Source organism: Drosophila willistoni, chromosome 3R (assembly GCF_018902025.1).
Source record: "Drosophila willistoni isolate 14030-0811.24 chromosome 3R, UCI_dwil_1.1, whole genome shotgun sequence".
NCBI classification, from domain to species: Eukaryota; Metazoa; Arthropoda; class Insecta; order Diptera; family Drosophilidae; genus Drosophila; species Drosophila willistoni.
In genome coordinates, this window is record NC_061086.1 from 29,229,425 (window position 1) to 29,249,920 (window position 20,496).

A 20,496-nucleotide genomic window follows, 5' to 3' on the forward strand; every position below is an offset into this window, starting at 1 on the left:
TTGAGCACTGGCATTTGGGCCCCAAAGCCTTATGTAGGCTTATGCAAATCCTGTTAGCCAAGTGCTTGCCACTTTCCTTTCATTAAACTAAAAGCACCCAACGAGAAAAACTTTACTATCAATGGCAATAGGTGGCCAGGAAAAAAAAAAAAGAAACTACTGGGACAATGTGAAAATCGATGCATTTCGAATGGACTTCGTGTGGAGCAGCATGGAGTGAAGTGAAGTTCATTAAGCGAACGTTGAATTGCACTACGCGCAAAAGTGAAACTTGCCAGAATGTGGAATATAAAGGGTTTACGGTTGATAGAGGGGTGGGGAGGGGAGGGGCACTCGTATGATAGCCGTTAGTTCGATTTCAATGGCAGGAAACACTGCGGACAGAAACACACAAAACCAAAAAAAAACAAAAAAAAAAACAAAGCGAAAGCAAATCAACGAAAAAGGGTTAAAAAAGCAATAAATAAAACAGGCAGTCACGGCGACAGCAACGATATTTGGTGAGTTAGAAGGAGGTGAATGGGCAACCCTGTGACAGGCAAATCGCCAAACGAATACCACTGGGGATGCGGACACGGATACGGACAGATATAGAGATTGGGTGAAGAGGGGAGAAGGATGCTACTACAACAACAACAACAACAACAACAACTGTCCTTGTCCCTGTCACTATCCCATTCCCAGCTTCATATTGAGCAATTTCTACGAGTGTGTGTTTGTGTGTCTGTGTGTGTGTGTGTGTGTGGCATTTTCATTTTGTAAATTTGTTTTGCTTGTTCCGTTTGGCTTCATTTCCGTTTCCTCACACTTGCTCTTGACTCTTTGGTGCTTTTAATGGTGAATGGGGGGCGGGGGGGGCAAGCGAACTGAATGTTTTTCTTTTTTATTTTTCATTTCATTTCCCTTTGCTGTCGCTCCCATTCCTTTAATCGTATGGCGTCGATAAGAAAGTGCGTGTGAAAAGGGTTTTTTCTTGACTGCATAAATTTGAATTATAATATTGCAATTCAACGTACAACGTAGTCGAAGGAAAGTCCTCCTCCGCAGGACCTTGGACTATGGTCGGTCATGGCGCTTGCTGTGCAATTTGTGTGCGGAATATGTTCCGGCATATATTATGGAGATTTCTTTCTATCCGGCTAGCTTTTGCTTTCGCTTTCTTTTTGGGTTTTTGGGTGGGTTTTTTTTGGTCGGTTGGGATGCGATGACTTCTGCCAATGGATGATATAGTGGCCACATATCCTAGTGGGGATTTGCCTAAATCAAAAGTGCGTGCTTTTGAATTTATCAAGGTGGTCCGCCTTTTTGGCTCAGCCCCCGCTTGTTTTTGCTTATGTTTGCCTAGCTGCGGTTCCGGGCGTTGCTTTTGAGAGGAAGGGGAAGGGGAGTGGGTGGCTATTTGCTTGTTTGTTTGTTTGCCAAACGCCGTGATTTATGGCTTCAAGTTTTTGGCATTTGCCATTGGATATGTATGAGAACGCGTGCCAAGACTTTTTTTTTTTTTGCCTGCTGATAGGAAGATGGGAAGAATTGGTCATTACAGTTAGACAATTTGTTTGGCCAAAAAGATATCATGCGTGGCCAGCTTAAATGGTCTGGGATTCGGACTAAAAGTGCAAAACATGACACTTGGCATTTATGTTAATCACCTGCGTGAAAGCCCAGGCAGCTGCAAGAACAAGGAACGACCAGTCGACTGAGCCGACATAGCCAGAAAGCCATAGACATCGCCATGTTCTACACCAATGTTGACAATGACAAATATACGCACACCACCAGCTACAACAACATCGACACAAACACCAACACCCAAGTCTCTAAACCCGCATCCATTCCATTCCATTCCATTGGTAATGTATGCAAAAGAAAACTAACCAGGCGACAGCAAAACATTTTGCACTTTTTGGCTGCGCCAGGAAAATGCAGCTAATGAGTTGAATTGAACATCGCTTGAGAACTCATTAAACACACTCCGACTCTTTGACTCGCAGGAGAGTCGGAGAGAGAGATAATGATGAATTTCCATAAGTCGCCAAGATGCAGCAAACTGAACGCAACTTGCACATTAATCTTACCCAGACAGAGCAGGGCAGGGCACAAGATGGGATGGGATGGGTTCGGATGGTTGCATCTGCATTGCAATGTGTTGTGGCCATCAGGTTGTTGTGGTTGCTGGTGTTGTTGTTGCTGCTGCTGCTACCCGCTGTTGCTGCTGACATGCGTATGTGTTGTTAATTGCGAAAAAAGGATTACACGGGGCAGAGACAGCCACAGCAACTGCAAACAGGGATAGCAACGCAGCGCTTAACTTGCCGGCACTCACATATGAGTATTTAGAAAGTCTCAAGAATTCTAGGGATTTGTTCACATTGAGTGTTAATAGATTTTCGTCTGATTCGAATATTAGAATTTGCATAATCATATTTTTCAAATTAATTGCCAAAATTAAATGAGTTGGCCATGTTTGCAAGCCAATTATTCTTACTTTAACAACGTTATCTAGGCACTCCATTTATTTCGACATTGTCCATTAGTCAGAAGATCAGAAAATCAGTAATCCAAAGAATGGAATCAACCCGGATGGGTTGAAGAATATATTAAGATAAATTCAACAGAATGAAACATAATGATGTGATTATTTAAAATCAAATTGAAAGTCCTGTACTGATAAGAATTTTGTAGAAATTAGTAAAATTTTAATACATTAGAATGATTTTCCCTCCAAAAATGATGAGCTGGATCCGCCACTTCAAAGTCAGGTGACTGATTCGCTGATAACAAACTATGACTCTGAGGTAAAAGACAAAACCCTGACTAGCTTCTTTTGCTTAGACATGAATCCTGACTATGTCTTAGTCCTTAGTTATTTAACTTAGTTAAAAGATTTGTGTTATTTTCAGTAGCTTGAATAACTAAGAATAAGCCAATGTAGTTTCGACATCAAATTGCTTTAATTTCAACCGTAGGAAATGTGAATACATACACACATACAAATGTAATCACATCTCTCTCACATTTCTAAGTGGTTGGCCCCTCATATTGATCGATAATGCCACAAAGCGATTTCGATTTGCTTAGCTGCTGACGCAAGAAGCGAGACAGAAACTAAAAACCTTTTGCTACAGACAGCATACAATGCACACGCCCTTCGATAATTAGTAGACATGCCCATTTAGAGGTTGCCCATTTACCCATTTGGCTTGGGCCAGGACAACCGATGACCATTTCGGTCACGACATAAATCGTGAGACAGAGCGTCGTTTGCAATTAGCAGTGTGGCTACGATGTCGAACTCTTAATCAAAAGTATTGAGACCCGAAAAACTGTGGTCCTTTTATGGCGCACACACACACACACACTCACACATATAAGAGATGGAAATAGAGAAGAGAGAGAAGAGAGGGAGATGGAAAACAAGAAGCATAACAACAACAACAAACATGCGGATGTCCTCTGACACTTCCTGTTTTTCTTATTCACTGATTTTTATTCGCTGTTTGAGGATACGCAAATGACCCATTTGGGGGATGTTATTACAACAGGCCAACCCACCGACAACTCCAAATCCCACCACCCCCTCCTCCCCCCTCACCAACACTCCCCTTCTTCGTCTTGTTATTGCTCCGGGTACTTGGGCTTTGGCTTTGGCATCAGCTTTGGCATAACGGCACATGCCAAATGGGCACATAAAAAGGATAAAGAAATTATTTTCACATTGAATACACGAGCGGGATGCCAGCAGATAAGAATACCAAGATGAAGAAGAAGAAGAACCAGTCAAAGCAGCAACAGCCACAGCAACTCTGGAGAGGATCTCAGGCTAAGTCCATTGATGTAATTTTTACAATGTCTTGTGTCTTGTGAGAATTTCTGGCGCCGTTTGCCAGCTTGGGTCCTTAAACAATTTCGCATTTTCTTAACATTTCTTTTTATTTTCACTCTTATTTCTCTTTCTTTTTTTTTGGTTCCTTTTCCCACCGCTTGGAAAACGAGCAAGTGGGGAGTTGTTTTATGGTTGTGTGTGTGGCGCTATTATGACAAGGACTTTTGGTTATTGTTTAATAGTTTGTTAGTGCCATTGTTGCGGTGGTTGGTTGCGTATACGACACGTGGCGCTTCTCAGGTTCGCTGCTGCAAAAGTCAATGCGAAAAATTGCAGCGCGTGCCAATAATTAAGTTGTTTGTAGTTGCCTTTGTTGTTGCTGTCATCCTGCATGGCATGGGAGAACTGTTCAGCCTTGAGGGTAACCCTTGCCCATTTTTTTTCTTTTCCTTTTGGCATCAAATTGCAAGCCTGCAGTTGGTGTCCTTTTGTTAGACAACCTATCCAGGTCTTTTTGTCTGAGTGTCCTCAGGATTCCTTCGCCTTTATTGTGAGGCAATGGCCATTGTTGTGGGTGATGTTGTTGTGGCTTGTTGCTGTTGCTGTTGCCGGCATTGCGTTATATTTTTTGGGGTACGCCCTTTGTTGTTGCCTGTCCCTTTGTTTGAGCATTCTAAAAATTAAATGCACAAAAGGCGGATTTTATTTCATCAGCAACAAAACGGGAAACAGCAGCTTCTGTTGTTTGTTAAAGCATCGCCCACGCAAGAGCAGGGGACACTTTTTCTCTTCTTTCTTTCTTCTTGTTTTCTTTTTTTGTTGGTAACTCTTCCCACTCCCCCCCTCCTACTAGCCTACAACAATTCTAGAAACAGACGTTCCACTCAACAGCAGCTGAGCTCGAGCTATCCTCTATGTGGATGTGGTTGCTTCTGCGTCTGCTGCCTTGCATTTCATTTCATTCCCATTCTCAGTCCTTTTTTCCATTCAGTCAAGCGGACCTTGCACAAAGGTAGAAAACTGTAAACTGAAAACTGCAAACTGAAAACTGCTGCGCTTTGCATTGTTTTCATTTTACACTTCAGTTTCAAGGGGGATTTTCCAGTAGGTTTAGTTTTTTCTTGGGTTTTTTTTTTCCCCCTTTTATTTATTTTACCCTACGTTGTTCCTCCTTCACTTTTTTTTTTTGGTCGAAAGAGTAGAGAATTTGAATTTTGGTTTTGAAAACATACGCTAAATGTTCCAAGGACTATGATAAATTGTAGTTTATGCATGATGCGAACTGTTTCTTGAGTGGCATTTACATTTTAATGGAATTTTCAATAGAAAATGCTTTGCAAGAGGCAACGGGGAACAAATATTTGACATGAATTGTAAATGCAGTTTAACCAAGTCTCATAAAAGTAGGCAGAAGTTCGAATTTTCAAATGAAACTCTTTGCTGGGAAACTCAATTTATTTTAATCGATCGAGAGTAATTAAAGGAAAAATATTGAATACTTCAGAAATTCAATAATATGTTCTCTTAACTTACCTCTATTCAGGATATTTGGTTTAGTGACTGATAGTTTTAAACATAAATCGAACTAACTATGAAGTTATGTCTACATTTAATCTACATTTTAGGGTTCAGCAGATTTAAAGTTCTATTTAGTTTGCTGAAATGTTAAAATCTCTTTTAAAATATATTAATTTAGTATATATTCTATATTTTACTTTCCCACTTAATGGCTTTAGTGTTTTCGTTTTCCTTTTCGTAGAGGTTTCCATTTAGCATCAGCACTTAAGTAATTGTAACTACTTGGCCTGACTGATATTGCCAATTTCACAAATTATTATTAGGCCCATTTGGAGGCACATTTTGTGCCTTCGAGTCCTTCGACAATTCCTTCCCCATTTCAACCATTTCCATTGTTGTTTCTGTTGTTGTTACGCCTGTTGTTTAACGGCTTGATGCCAAAAAAAAACGACACCAACAACGATGGCTATGAGCCTCATCGCATTCAATTATTTCGGCATTGTGTTTTCCTTTCTATCTGTCTGTCTCTCGGTCTTCACAAAACGAAGAAGTATACAAAAAAAAGGAGAGAAAGAGAAACGCCTGCAGGCTGTCAGGAAAGACGTGGTAAGGGCAGGCAGGGAGGAGGCTGAGTGGGTGTGTGGGAAGGTCGAATTGGTGTTTTTGGTGTTGGAATTGGAGTGTGGTGCGTACGCCGAAGTTTAATCTTATCAGCGTGCTAAGATCGTACACTGACATTGCGTACGTCCGGGTCCAAAAAACTACTTCATTTGACTCCGTCGTCCCCCGTCTGTTCGTTTCCCTCAGTCTCTGGCTCCAAACACGGTGAGTGCGAAAGCGTATTGCATAATTTCACAATTTTCCATTTGATGCTCGTTTCGTGGTGCTGCCGTCGAGATGTTTGTCTAATCAACTGTCATTTGTTTGACGTTTCCCTGAGGGAAGTCGACGAAGCCGTTTGCCGCCTCGCACTGAGACCAAAAACGCACCAGGACACAGTGCACAGTGCTCATGTTGCTCTCTCTCTTGGTCTGGCCATTGCCACTCTTGTTGATTGCTGCGGGGTGTACACTGTAAAAGCCTGCAAAAAGGTTGGAGGGGTGGTCCTGGTGCTGGCGGTGGTGGTGGTGATGCTTACCAAAAAACCAAATGGCAAAAAAACAAGTTAAAAGCCAAACGCGCCCCGGTGACAATGACAACAAAACGTAAACGTAAAGCCAAATGTTGTTTTCAGTGAATTTGATGACTTTTATGTGCGTTTAGACAAGAGATCAGACATTTAAGATGGCCATGGCCATGGGGTTGACGCTGTCTCCCATTGTCGTTGATGTTCGCCTGTCGCTTGTTTTAGTGTTTGTTAGTCCTTTGTTTGTTTGTTTGTTTGTTTGCTGGTTGAATGCTTTCTTTTGTGTGTCGGGTGACCATATCAATTGGCTTAAGGCGCTTTAAATGATTTTTAATTAGGCTAAAGGGGGGCGAAGACACTTGTTCACATTGTGGCATGGTGTTGAGGCAGTGGCAAGACAACACCTTTTGAGTTCCAGTCAAGTATAAGAAGGAAATTGAGCTTACAATTTTAATAACCATTCATTTATACATACCTTTCAATGCTAATTTCTCTAAAGACAAACTTAAAGATAGTAAATAAAGAATATCAGTGTAGGATTAGCCATATAGCAGGATTAGTAAAAAGCCGCAGGCCTCCCGCCTTGAAGGTAATAAATGATTTAATATTCATTCTTTTAGGAAACTGACAAAAGTTGAATTCAAAATATTCTCCGAATTATTTAGAACTCACAACTTTGACAATCTAAAACCAAAGGCCAAATTATAAACGATTTTCAAAAGTCATAGCTCATTTGAATGCTTTTAAATTCAATTTGGAATTGGAATGTAATTCAAGCTAGTTATCGTCTTAGTTATTGTTTTGAGCAACACAAAAAATGCTACTGAACAGCAAAGAATTTCAATTATTGTTAATTTCATAAAGCTCTATTTTAGTTAATTTTTTGAGTATGTTTAAAATTTATGTCTTTATTTTGGAGTTAGAAAAATGTCTTTCAATCTGTATTAAAGTCTTGGGAACTAAATTTTTTTTGTCAATTTTGGAGAATTTTGGTAAACATCATGTTTTTTGTTCAAAAATCGAATCAAAAATAATTTGTTAAAATTTCCAAATATTTGGTAAAATACTAAATTCTGATTTAAATGATATAAACTTTTTGGAAATCGCTTAGAAATTGGGGAAAATACAGTCTAAAGAAAGTCAAATTAACCAAAAATCTGTTTTAAAAATATTCTAAAAAAAAAACTATTATCCTTGTCAATCTTTTCATTCATGTTCCAACTTTCCTATTGAAAATAGATCTTCTAACTTTTGCATTATGGCCCCAAGAACTAATTTTTAATAGGTTCAGGCACCTGGCTGTCTAAGTCCGTCACCAAATAATATATTGATAGAATAAACTATTAATTTTTGAACAAAATCAAATACAAATTAGATCTAATTTACATCTCTTAGACCTGGTTTATAGAAAAAGTTTGAATAAATTATGGCTCTGATTATATTTTAGTAATATTTCTGTCCTTTTTTATTCTCAAAACATTCAGTTACTCAAATGCAATTCGTTTTGTTTGTTTGTGTATGAAATGTGGCACACAGTTGTTACTCAAATGAATATTTTTTGCCACATAAATTCCAATTATGTCAAATGTAATAATTTAATAAACACTTTCCCAAAGACAGCGAAAACTGAGACAACAACAACAGCAGCAGCAGCAAAAATAAAAACAAAAAAAAGTGGCAAAGAACAATAAATCTTTTTTGGTTTTGCCGTGGACCCGCGCACTTGGCTGGTTGGTTGGTCGAGCCGTGTCAAAACGCGCAAGAGGGGCAATTAATTAACGCCTCATTAAAATAAAGCCAACCGCAAAGGTTGTCGAAAAGTTTTCTCAACAAATGTGTGGGAAACTGCCAGGTAGTAGAGCATGAATTTGTTTGCCTTGGCTAAACGTTCGTCGGCGGTTCCCGCCTGGTCGAGAGTCGAGAGCCAAATAACCACATAACGGCAAAACTTATCGATGGCTCAATCAGCTCGACTTGGTTTTGGTCCACATAATGGCTTGATAAAGAGTTGGCAGTCGGCTGGCATGCATGGGCAAGGAGACATTTAACTCCCAGTTGTAACATTGAAAATCAGCTCAAATTGCCATTAAGATTTTGCGGGACAATACGAAGAAGAAGAAGAAGAGGAAGGTGAGTTGCACCATAGGCAACAGGATAATGCAAAATCTACACCACCCCTGACTATCTGAAATGAAGTTGTTTTGTCTTTGGATTGGTCTGGACGTAGTCCTTTTGGCTGTGTATACCCATCAAAGGGTTGACTTGGCTGGGCTGGGTCCCAGGGGCGACATTTTGCGTTTTGGTTTATGCGTCAGATGCGCAGAAGATGCCGTCGTCATTGTCTTGAGTTGCCTTTAACTCCACCTCCGCCGGAACTTTCTCCATCTCCGCCTCCTATCGCTCGCTGAAGAGGGTTTTCTTTTTTTTTATTTTTATTTCTCATCTTATACGTATAAAAAATTGCATTTTTAATTATCAGCTACGAGCCCGCAGGTTAGAAAACTAATTCCCAAGCAACCCCAAGATGGCAGAACCAGTCGTCGGAGCTGTCTTTCATTTTGAATTATGCCGCAAAGCGAAACGAAAAAGAAAGCCCAAGATAAAGGTACCGCGGCCAAAAGGATGCCAAGATGAAATGGAATGGTTTGGGATGGGATGGGATGGTAAGGTTTGTGGGATGGTTTGTAGGACGGTTTGTGGGTTGTCTGTTACCTGACGGCATTGATTTGACTTGTAGAACATCGCCAATTATTGAACTTTTACCGGAAGAAATTTGCATAAAAAGGTGCTCTAATTGAATCCGCCCATAAGCAAGCCAGCAAGCAAGCGACCCTTGTGCCTGAAAGGATTTTCACCCCATAGGAAAAGCTGGAAAATTAAAAAATAGCAGCCGCCTTCCACCTTATGCCGTGCTCCTGTTTTGTTAGCGTTCATAGTCCTTGCTGACTGTGCCTGCTGCTTCTACTTCTGGGTATTCGCCATAATAAGAAATTCAAATAAACCGCGCTCGCTGTCATCTTAAGCTTTGCCACGCCTTTGACTAGCACACGCCCTAGCCTAGCCTAGCATAGCCCTCCCAGTACACCGCCCTCCATCCGCCTCCTCCTCCTCCTCCTTATTCTCCAATCGTTGAGCCATTTTCCATTTGCCTTCAACATTGTGGGTTTTGCTAAACTCAAGCTTAGCAGCTTTGCCGTCGTCAGGTCCTCCTCGCAGCCGGGCAGCAGCCAGCAGCAGCCAGCATCATGGCCCGCAGTTGTCGTTCTGGTCCGCTCCTTTCACCTCCATCCTTCGTCCCCCGTTCTGGGTCCTCCTTCATCCATCCAATAGCGTTGCCTGCTCGTCGCGTCCTTGCGCACTTTCCAGTCGACAGGATTTCTCAAAGATAAGGGAATTGCTCTGTCAAGTAAAGTGATATATGGTCCGAAAGGACTTCAATTTATACAATTTCTCTTATTTTTTTTCGCTACTTTTTGCGTTTTTCTGTTTGCTTTCTCGCTCTCTCTCTCACACATATTCTGTCGCTTATTTAGTTGCCTTTTTTCCTTTCACGTTTTTCTTGTTGTTGTTGTTGTTGTTGTTGCTGTTTGGGGTACGCTAAAGGAATGAAATGAAATTGGGATGAGTTGGGTGGTTGGGTTTCGAGGGAGACTGCGAGTTGAATTGAGGTTTCTTTCGGGTGTCGGGGCTGCTGCGTGCTCGACAAAAATGCGAATTTGCGAGTTTAGTTTATTTTTTTTCCTTCTCTTTCTGTCTCTCTCTCCCTCTTTCTGCTTTTAGACAATTTTCATTTATTTGTTGTTGCCAGAGTCGCTTTCTTGTGTGCGGCTCAGAAAGTATAAAAAGCAATATGTTAAATGAGAAAATAGGAATTCATGACCTTCGGTGTGTGCTATAATTTAATACACTACATCCTAGCATAGCTAACATATTTGCCTCTTACTCTATACGTATTGTCGGCATGCATAAATTCTTCGATTCACATGTTTAAGCATACTTATGCTTACTTAAGTATGTGAGTATGAGAAGTCAAAGATCCTGAATGCGGTAATCCACAATCCAGAGTGGCGAATGGATGATACCCCCTAAGCGAGGTACCTGCAAATGGAACTCGAAAAGTTTCATATTTGACTACCATCAAGTCAATATTCCATCATAACTCCAACTTAATAGAGCAAAATGCTGATATACCCATAAAACTGCCCTATTAAACGGCAGTTCCCTTAATAATTTTGATGATGCCCAAGTTTAATGGACTAAAAGTTTAAACAAAAACTTCTCATACATGAACAGTGAACAGAAATGGAAATAAGAATCTTGTGTACGAAAAACGAACAGCAAAATATGCATTTTAATTTTAATAAATAAGACAAAATGGCGTCTCACAGATTTATGCGACTAAACCGCCACCAATAAAATGGAGTAGACGACAATAATAATGCCCAAAAAGGACGAGGGGGAATGAAAAGGAGCAGAAGCAGTTTGGGGCAGAGATGAAGCAAAACGATGGCTATGGAACCAATTTGTGTTGCGGAGCATTTATGAAAATGTCGCGACTTTGAAATTCAAGAGTAAAAATGAATAAGTTTGCCAAGGAGTGAATGGAATTGAGCAGACATTGGACTGAATGACTATGGCTTGGTTTGGTTTGGTTTGGTTCTGCTCTGTTTAAGTGGGTGGTTTGGTTGGTTGGGTTTATTGGGTGGGATTTGGCTGGAATCCTCACAGAGACGAACGAAACCTGTCAGCTGCAGTGTTATGAGCTGTGGGCCTGCAATTGACGGGCGCATTGTGCGGCAACTGTTTTAGGACTGAGCCAACAAAAGCATCAGCGGTCGTCGTCGTCGTTGTTGTCGTCATAGTCATCGTCATCGTCGCGCAACAGGGGCAACAGGGCCAGGAGTATTCTCTTTCTTTTTTCTTTTTTTTCGAGGGGTGGTTGGTGCAAATATTTCGGCCAGCCTGTGGCATCATTTTTAAAGCAAAAATAAAGCAGTCGGGCAGAAGCACACACACACACACACACACACACACACGTAAAAGGTTGTCGATGGCACAGACAGCAAATTTGCGTTAAATTATAATTAGAATTTCTTTTTTATAGGCAATCATGTGACCGTGTGTGGGTGTCTGCCTTTTCTTTCATTCTTGTTGCTGCTGTTGTTGTTGTTGTAATGTGTCCTTGGGGCGTCATTTAATTGCTTTTACCAATTTGATTTTCAAGTGCCATTAAGCCAGGCACGCCCCAAGCCCATACCCACAAGTTCCCGCATGAAAGCGAAAGCGAATCCCAGCCATGAAAATGGGAAGTGAAAGTAACGCGCGTGCTTCAATTAATTGGAAAATGAATGAAAATGGTCGGTCGCCAGACACACACACACACACACAATCATATTTGCCATATTCATTGTCTATTTTTGTGGCAAGCGGCTCAATGAAATTGCAACCCATGACAGTTTGCCGCATTAAAACTACAGAAAGAGAGAAAGAAAACCAAAAAAAAAAAAAAAATGCCTCCTAGCCCCCATAATTAATTGCGTATGTGATCAGGGCGAAAAATTATTAATTGCCACAACTGGCAACTGTCGCCATGTTTGTTGTTGTTGCTGTTTCTGTTGCTGTTGTCATAAAGGAACCTAACATTGCCATCGCTCCTGCTCCTGTTGCCGCTGTTGTTGCTGTTGGTGTTGGCATTGCCGTTGCTGCTGTCGTCGCGTTGTAATTTCAAGTGAAATCTGACAGAAGTCTGGCCCTATTCCCCTCCTCCATCCGCTTTCCTCACCTCTACCCCTCCCCCTCCCCATTACCGTGTCATAAGTCGTATGCAACACAGCGGCTAATTGTTAGCAGCTTCCTTCGTCACACTCGTCCCTTTTGCCTCCGCTTGCCCCTATATCGTACTTGTTGTGGCTTATTAATAGAAAATTAAAGCAATTATCAACCAAAAAAAAAAAAAAACGAGAAAACAAAACGGAAAATATGGCGAAGAAATCGACTTGTTCTGCCTTGCATGAGTAATTCCACGCCACATGCGGCACCAACAACAAATGACAAAAACACACATACAACATGGTTGCCAATATGCCAGCAACAACAACAACAACAACAACAATCACATATGTATATATGTATGTATGTACATTGTAATATAGGAAAGATTTCAGTGACGCTTCGTTGCATTTCGCATGAAATTAATTACTTTTGGCACTTTTCATTGAGCAAAACATTTTCGTTTGCCTTTTTCTCTGCTCTCATTTCAGTTTTTTGTTTTTTTTTGCATTCTTTTTGTTCCATTCAGGGACCCAAATGTGAAAAATTGTTGTAAAAATTAATTAAGCGCCAAAAGCAGGAGCAAAGTAACAACTGCAATCAGAGGAACAGCCTCCCCCCTCTCTCTCTTCATCTCTCTCTCGATTCCCAAACTAACTAAAGAAAGAAAAACATGAACAAAACAAATCATCATTGGCTCACTTCAAACCACTCAAGAATTTATTCATTCATTCATTCGTTGGTTCGTTCGTCCGTTTCATTGCATTTCGTTCGTTCGGTTCATCCATCCATCCATCCATCTAGCCAACATCGTCCAGTTGTCCAACCAATTGTCCATCCATCCGACCATCCGACCATCCATCCATCCATCTATCTATCTCATCGTTGTTCAGTCGGCATTTTCAATGCAACCTCGAACGCAGGCTAATTAAAGTGGTGTCCACCCACCAAATGGATATGGCCAGTCAGTTCGCACAGTGCTGCACTTGGTCAACCGGAGTCCAACTGTGTCTCTCTCTCTCTCTTTCTCTCTGTGTGTGTGTCTTTCTGTCTGTCAGCGCCCTGACACTGGCAATCCTAGCAGTTCGTAGCGGCACTTCTGTTCCTGTTGTTGGTTGCTGGTTTCTGTTGCAACTCTCGTTGAGTCGACTGCTTTCAATTTGCGGTTTTTATGAGAGTTTTGCTGCTTTTTCGACATAACCCATAACAATAGGGTTTTCAATACAGTTCCCTACATATGCTATAAGGTATTTGGGTTCAATAGAATTGTCTCAAGAGTTTGGACGATATTCAGATAGCTGATCGTTACATTAAGAATCACTTTTTATAACTAACAATAAGTCAAATAAAGTAAGATTTAGGAGATGTATAAAAAGAGAAACAAAAGTCCTTTAAGACACTTATCAGAGAGAACTTACTCAAGAGTCATAGGAAAGGAATTATTCTTCAATATATATTTTTGTAGCTTTCAGGGGCTTTGGTCTGTGACTTATTTTAAACAAACTGAAGTAAGTTTCACTCTTAGAATAATTGAACCTTCTCATGTTAAACTTTTTAACTAGTTTTGACCAATTTTATTCACTGCTTTTCCCATATTGTAGATGGTTACCTTTTAGGGCATTAACTTGGTCTGAAATGCCTGAAATATGAAAGTACTTCAGTATTCATATTGGGTTTATCCTTATATAGCTATGCAGTTTTACGACTGAAAACGACTGACGCTTCATATATATTTATTTATTAAGACTTAAAGCCGCACTTGAAGACCAAAAGTGTTTCTACCTCCGAACTGGGCAAACGTTTCTACCATCGAATAGTGTGCCACGTCCATTTGAAGTCTTTCACACACAAAACAAAACCTTCGTCATAATTATATTTTTGTTTTATGGCCTGCAAAAGTGACCAGCCCACCGAAAGCTGGCTAAAATGGTCAAAGCTTGAGCCTCGGGTTTGTCTTGGTGTGTCATAAAACACAAACTGTTGCATAAATGACACCTAGACGGGAACAGGATGGTGCAAAACCAAGGGGGATGAAGGAGGGGAGGCTGGTATGCCCGTTGGCAGTGGGTGCCCTGAGTTTATTAAAAGCGTTTACCGTTTTGCCGACTCAAATCGAATGATGGTGGTATGGGGAACGGTAAGGATATAATTCAAACAAATTGACAGCCACACATTACGCAATGGCAATGGGCAACGGGCAACAAAATGCAACGTTGCACTTTTGGAAATGGCTGCAAAAACACGAACCAACAGCAGCAGCAGCAGCAGCAGTACCAATTCCAAGCACTGAGAATTCGCAAGAGAAAGAGAGATAGCGAGAGAGAGGGAGAAACAGAGAAAAATCTAATTGCCGAATGCAGTCGATGCGAAAGTGCAAAATCATGTCAACAGCAATTTTCCATTGTTAACTGTGTGTTGTTGGTCCTCTCTATATAGAGATACTAGTAAGACAGAGAGAGAGATAGAGAAAGAAAGAGTGGGAGAGAGGGCGTTGGTTGGCGGGCGGAGGTGGGGTTAAATTGAAACTTGGGGAGGTTGACTGCAATGTACGTACGTATACTTGATTATGGTTTTATTATCACCGAGCGCTGTCATCTCCTTTTAGCCATTTCTTTGGCTAATTTCGTAGAGAATCCTTGGCACTTAAATTTCGAAAACTAAAACCCAAGACCATCACCCCCCCAAGTTTACCTCTCTTCTCCTACTCCCCCCATGTTCCCACAACCAAGCACAGATTGCCACGTACAAGTTAATGCGGTCTAAGTGCAATAATATTACTTTACTTCATTTATTCTGCGCAAAAATATAACAAAGATGTGACAGGCAAGAACTACGGCAACGACAGCAGCAACAACGACAACGACAAAGACAACGGCAACAACGCTAAGGAAAACCAGTGCCACCAGCATCCTCAGCAGGAGTATAGCAAACAAGGAAACTGATGCTATATGCTGGATTCTGGAAGCTGATGCTGATGACGCTGCCGGAGCTGAGCACGCAATAATGATGATGTCATTGTCAATGGTAGCAACGGAGTCACTGTACGAAAAACAACAGCAACATAAATTCTATATAAACAACGACATCGAACTCGAAATACCCAGTAGGCCAAGTAAGCTATTAACATATGTAGTTGTTAAATAGTTTTGACAAGTGCTCAATGAACTTTTATAGAGAAGAAGGTGATTTAAAATCCAGTCCTTTATGTTCTTTAGTTGTCGTCTATAAGACTTGGACTTGGAAGCTTCGTTAGGATAACTTCCACTATAAATCTAAGGCAGAAGGAAGAAGGTAACATCATCATCAACAGAGGATTTGCCCTCAGGGTCATAATTGTCAAAGTTTTCAGACATTTATTCTTTTATTTTTAGGCATTTATCAAAAGTATCTGCTAATTTCTCCTTGCGGGAAGTCATATTTCTCTAAATTGTTCCTTAATTTCTCAACAAACCTTTTAAAACTACTCGAAAACTCCTTAACTAAACAATTTGTATATATTTAAACACACTTTTTGCATTTTCTAATGAAGTTTCACTGAAAAAACAGAGAATTCGATTTATATTGACAATTTAAACTCAGTTACATGGAGGTGGAAAATCACAGCGATTTATGAACTCTGGAGCTTGAACTTACTTGGCCTTTAGTCCCCGTTTTGATAGTTCGTAGATATCCCAATATGCCATTCAATTCAATATATAAAGGGTATAACAAGAGAGCAGCGACAATGTCAGGGCAAAGCAGAGCAGAGCAGAGCAGCAGCTGTAACTGAATTAAGCATTAAGTGCGGATATATAAACAACCCCACCAAAAAATCTTTATAACTATGCTCGTGTGTGTGTGTGTGTGTGTGTGGGTGAGTGTGTGTGTGTATTTAAGTGGGTTGAACACAAAGATTGAGGGAGCAAGAAAAACAATGAGAAGTAAAGAGGGGAAATTGTGCAAAGTTCGTCTTGAAGGCAAAAGCGGAAGGAAGTATAAAATAATCGACTCACTCTGTCTATATGTATGGACAGCATATCTCTCTGTCTCTATAAATGTCTTTGCATCTCTGTCTTTGGCCAGGCAGAAATATGCTTAGATTTTAAGAAATTATTATTGTGACTTTTATAATATTGAGCAGCAATATAACAATATAACCAACTAACAGCAAAACCAACTAACAAACCAGCCAACAAATTTGTTGACATGCGCAAAATTTTTGGCCACAGACATTTGGCAATTGTTGTAAAATTTCTTGTATTTGCAACTGCAACATTTTCTTAACTTTCTAATATAAATTCTATATAAATATGTGTGTGTGTGTGTGTGTGTGTGTGTGTGTATGTTCTATGCATATATCCTAAAGTATCTGCAATACAAAATGCAGATAACTTGTGGAAAACTTTCTCGTCTCATGTTTTACTTTTCGATACAAGTATTTTTCCATCTTTTGGCAGACAAAACAGACAGTTGGGCGTTGAGTGGGCGTGGCATCAACTGACATGTTTTGTATAAATTTCAGATTGAACGATTTCTCAGTATGAGTGTGTGTGGCAAAAATCCAATACATGAGGCAAAGTAGAAGAAGAAAACCCATTTTTGATTGCAGTTAAATGCATTAAAATTGATTGCTAATAATATATGCAAAGAAAAACAGATACGAAGAGTAAGAGAGAGAAAGTGAGGGAGAGAGAGAGCATCTATCTTTTAATGGTTAATGCAAATTAAATTGCATTTAAGTTGAAAACTCATTGAAGTGAATTTAACATTAATTAAATTTCTTTAGGCAATGCAATTGAAAAGATTTCCAGTAAAAGTTATAAATATGTAAATTAATAATGTCTAGATTAAATAGTCTTCATTTAAACCAAATGCAGTTAGAGTTAAGTAGAAAGATGTCTTGCGGACCATTCTTGATTTCGTTTTCAATCGAAATTCTTTTAAAAATCTCACCAAATTCCACCAAGAGAGAGATTTTCCTTAACCAAGTGGCTTTAAATATTTAGAACACATTGGGCATAGGCAGTTCCCAAAAGTATGCTAGGAACAAATTTTGGATACTGATGCTGAACTCAAATGGAATAGAAAAAAAAATGAACAAAAATAAACTTGGAAGGGTATAGAATAGAGGTGGGCATGGGCCGAAATTTTGAACCCAACCCGACCCGACATGGCCCGAAGCAGGAAATTTTAATGTTTAGGCTTTCTTCAAAGCAGCACTAAACTTACATATTTTTATACAAAAAAAGCAACTTATCGAGATTTGCACTTGACAATCTTGTGCGCCTTTCGTTTAATATTTTGCCCGATAACGAAAAAACTCTCTCGCTTGTTGCAGAGCTCACAGGGATACATAAAATATGAACATAGATGAAAGGAATATAATAGATTCAAGTTAGTTGCCAGCTTTCAAAAGTCTAAAATTCCCATATTTCAACAAGTAGTTGTGGCATAATGTTATTATATCTCTAAATCGATCGCATTCTTTTCAAGTTTCACTTTTTTTGGTTGATTTGTATCGAAATACTCTTGGAATTCATAGTTCGAATTTGGCAAAGATTTTTCAATTTTCGAGTAGTTAGCTGTTTCACTTGCGATTTTATAAATTTCAAGCATAATGCTTTTGACGGTTTCCAAGACATGACTTTTTTTAAAAAAAACTAAGCAAAAAACTTAGTTCTTAGTTCAAAGTTAAGAAAAGAAAATATTTAAATATTTCACAATTGCGTTTGCCAAATGAATTGTCGGGTTGAGGAACCTAACCCATACCCGTCCACAACCAACCCGAAAATAGATTTTTCGGCCCATTCCCACGGGTACCCGCGGGTACCCACGGGTCCGCGATAAGAGCACAGCCTATGCTCACCTCTAGTATAGAACTTCGGCGGTTTTATTTGGTTTTTACTGCTTTCGATGAGGCAAACGCCAATTAAGTAAACTGGTGATTTTGATGATGTAAGTAACAAAGTGATTTCGTGAACAGACCTTCAGTTTCAAATAACACGCACACTTGTACGGACACGTATTATCTATCGAAATTGTCGGTCTGATACGGCAAGAATATTTCGACATGGTTTTCCGTAGTTCCACGCCAAAGAGAAACCATAATATTCAACCTGTTGAACAGACTACAACTATTAATGTGCAAAATAAGTTGGCGGTGAAGATCACACCCAGTCCCAGGCCAAGTCCCCCACACACTGCAGCCCCAGCTGGAGCAGCAGTTGAGAAAGATAATAAATTGGTTCCAGAATGGTTAAACGCAAGCGATTTTGCTGAAATAGTTGCAAGTACTGAACCCACATTTGATAAGATTCTGAGTAGTACGTTAGAGTTGGCCACCAAACCAGGTGATAATTATGCCTCTACAGTGCTCAAAGTGGACATCAATGTGCAACTGAAGGGTAAGAGATAATTCCATTTAACAGTCATACAAATTTAACTCTATTTTTCTCTTTAAAGACTTCAGTTCGAAAACTAAGTCGTACATTGTAAAGGTGAAACCAAGTCAAGCATTAGAATTTTTGCCCCATAATCTCTTTTCCAAAGAGATTGAGGTCTATGCCAACTATATAGCTGCGTTTGAGAAATTATACACAGATGCTGGCCAACCCGTTCAATTTAGTCCCCGTTCATATAGGCTACATAAGAAAGATGTTCAGGTGGAATATTTGATTTTGGATAATCTAAAGGCAATCGGTTTCGAATTGTGTGATCGCATGAAGGGCTTGGACTTGGAGCACACCAAACACACATTGAAAAAATTGGCCCAATGGCATGCTGCTTCCATCAAGTACAAGGAACTAAAAGGCCCCTATCCAGAAAAATTCAATAATGGCCTGTACTCTGAGCAGACAGCTCCAATAATTAAGGCCATGCTTGCTACTTGTAAAAAATCTTTTCTTGAAATAGTAAGCCAGTTCGATAGCATCAACGAATTTAAGGACAAAGTGGTAAGTTTCCCCTCTCTCTCTCTCCCTTAACTTACTATTAACTATTCCATTAATAAATTTAAACCTTTTTTAGAATAATCTTTTTGAAGTGTATGTAGATTCTATTGTAGAAGATGCTAAGATCGACGATAATGACTTCAATGTGCTGAACCATGGCGATGCTTGGATAAACAATATCATGTTCCAATATCACAATGATGGTCAGATCAAGGAAACCTATTTGCTTGACCATCAGATTGGCAAATATGGCAGTCCTGCCCAAGATCTTTACTTTTTCCTTATGAGTTCCACACAACTGGACATTAAAGTGGAGAAATTTGATTATTTCATTAGATGGTATCATGAAAATCTAGTGGAGAGTGCAAAGCTACTAAACTACAATGGTTTCGTGCCCACTCTCAAGGAGTTGCAAATCATCCTACTAAAGCATTCCATTTTCGGTAAGCTAACTAAAACGATGGAAGAAATGGAAATACAATTCAATGTCTATCGATGTTTTTAGGCCCGGTCACTGTTTGGAATCCATTGTTCATATGCCTGATTGACACAAATGAAGACTTCAAGGTTGATTTACTCATGTCAGACTCGCCTGCGGCAGAGGCATTGCGAAAGACTACCTTTGGCAACGAAAGATATAAGGCACATTTTGAACTGGTGATGCCTTGGCTGAATAACCGTGGCTTATTGAATGTTGACAATATCCCAAAACTGCAAAAGTAGCTAAATCCTTATAATAATTATTTGAAAATTATGTGGTGTATACCACAATAAACAATACGAATTTAAGAATTTGACATTTTCTTATATCTAATCTGTAATTTTAAATGCGGAAGCTGTTTCGATTATAAATTTCATTTGCCTGGCCGAGTCAATAAAGGACTTTAAGTCCAGCACGTGTTCTGGAGAGAAACTGCGAAGAAACTGCGTTCAAACTGCGTTCAAGAACAAAAGATAAAAGGCACATTTTATTCTGCAGATGCCTTGGTCTGCTGACAATTTTCAAATAGCCTGAAAAGCCTGAAAAGTAATATTGTTAAAACTTACGTCCAACCAATACCATAGACAACAGACACAGCCAAAGTTAGCTTCTTTGATATTTTGCAATCAATTTGTCTGCCCGCAGGGCAACACTTCAAGCACCACACTCAGTTTATCCCCAACAAATCTTAACCATTCTGCTCACTTCTCTGATTTCTCAAGTATACCATAATCTGATCATTTAATCTGCATTGGAAATCATTATACGCATTAAAGTCAAGTAGGAGGAGGAATACCACAGAACATTAAAAAAGAAGAAGAAAGAAATGTAATAACAAGCCCGCAGCAGC

General features: G+C 39.7%; 1 protein-coding gene and 1 pseudogene across 1 annotated transcript; one reads left to right on the forward strand and one right to left on the reverse strand.

The window, feature by feature from the left end:
• Nucleotides 1–434: 434 nt before the first annotated feature.
• Nucleotides 435–1,734, reverse strand: LOC26529645 (annotated as a pseudogene).
• A 16,536-nt stretch (nt 1,735–18,270) lies between these two features.
• Nucleotides 18,271–19,888, forward strand: LOC6649875. Its single transcript, XM_023179760.2, has 4 exons — nt 18,271–18,619; nt 18,678–19,168; nt 19,242–19,608; nt 19,671–19,888. Exons 1-4 carry the CDS (start codon nt 18,286–18,288, stop codon nt 19,886–19,888), a joined length of 1,410 nt encoding a protein of 469 aa, XP_023035528.1. The 5' UTR covers nt 18,271–18,285.
• The last annotated feature ends 608 nt before the right edge of the window (nt 19,889–20,496 follow it).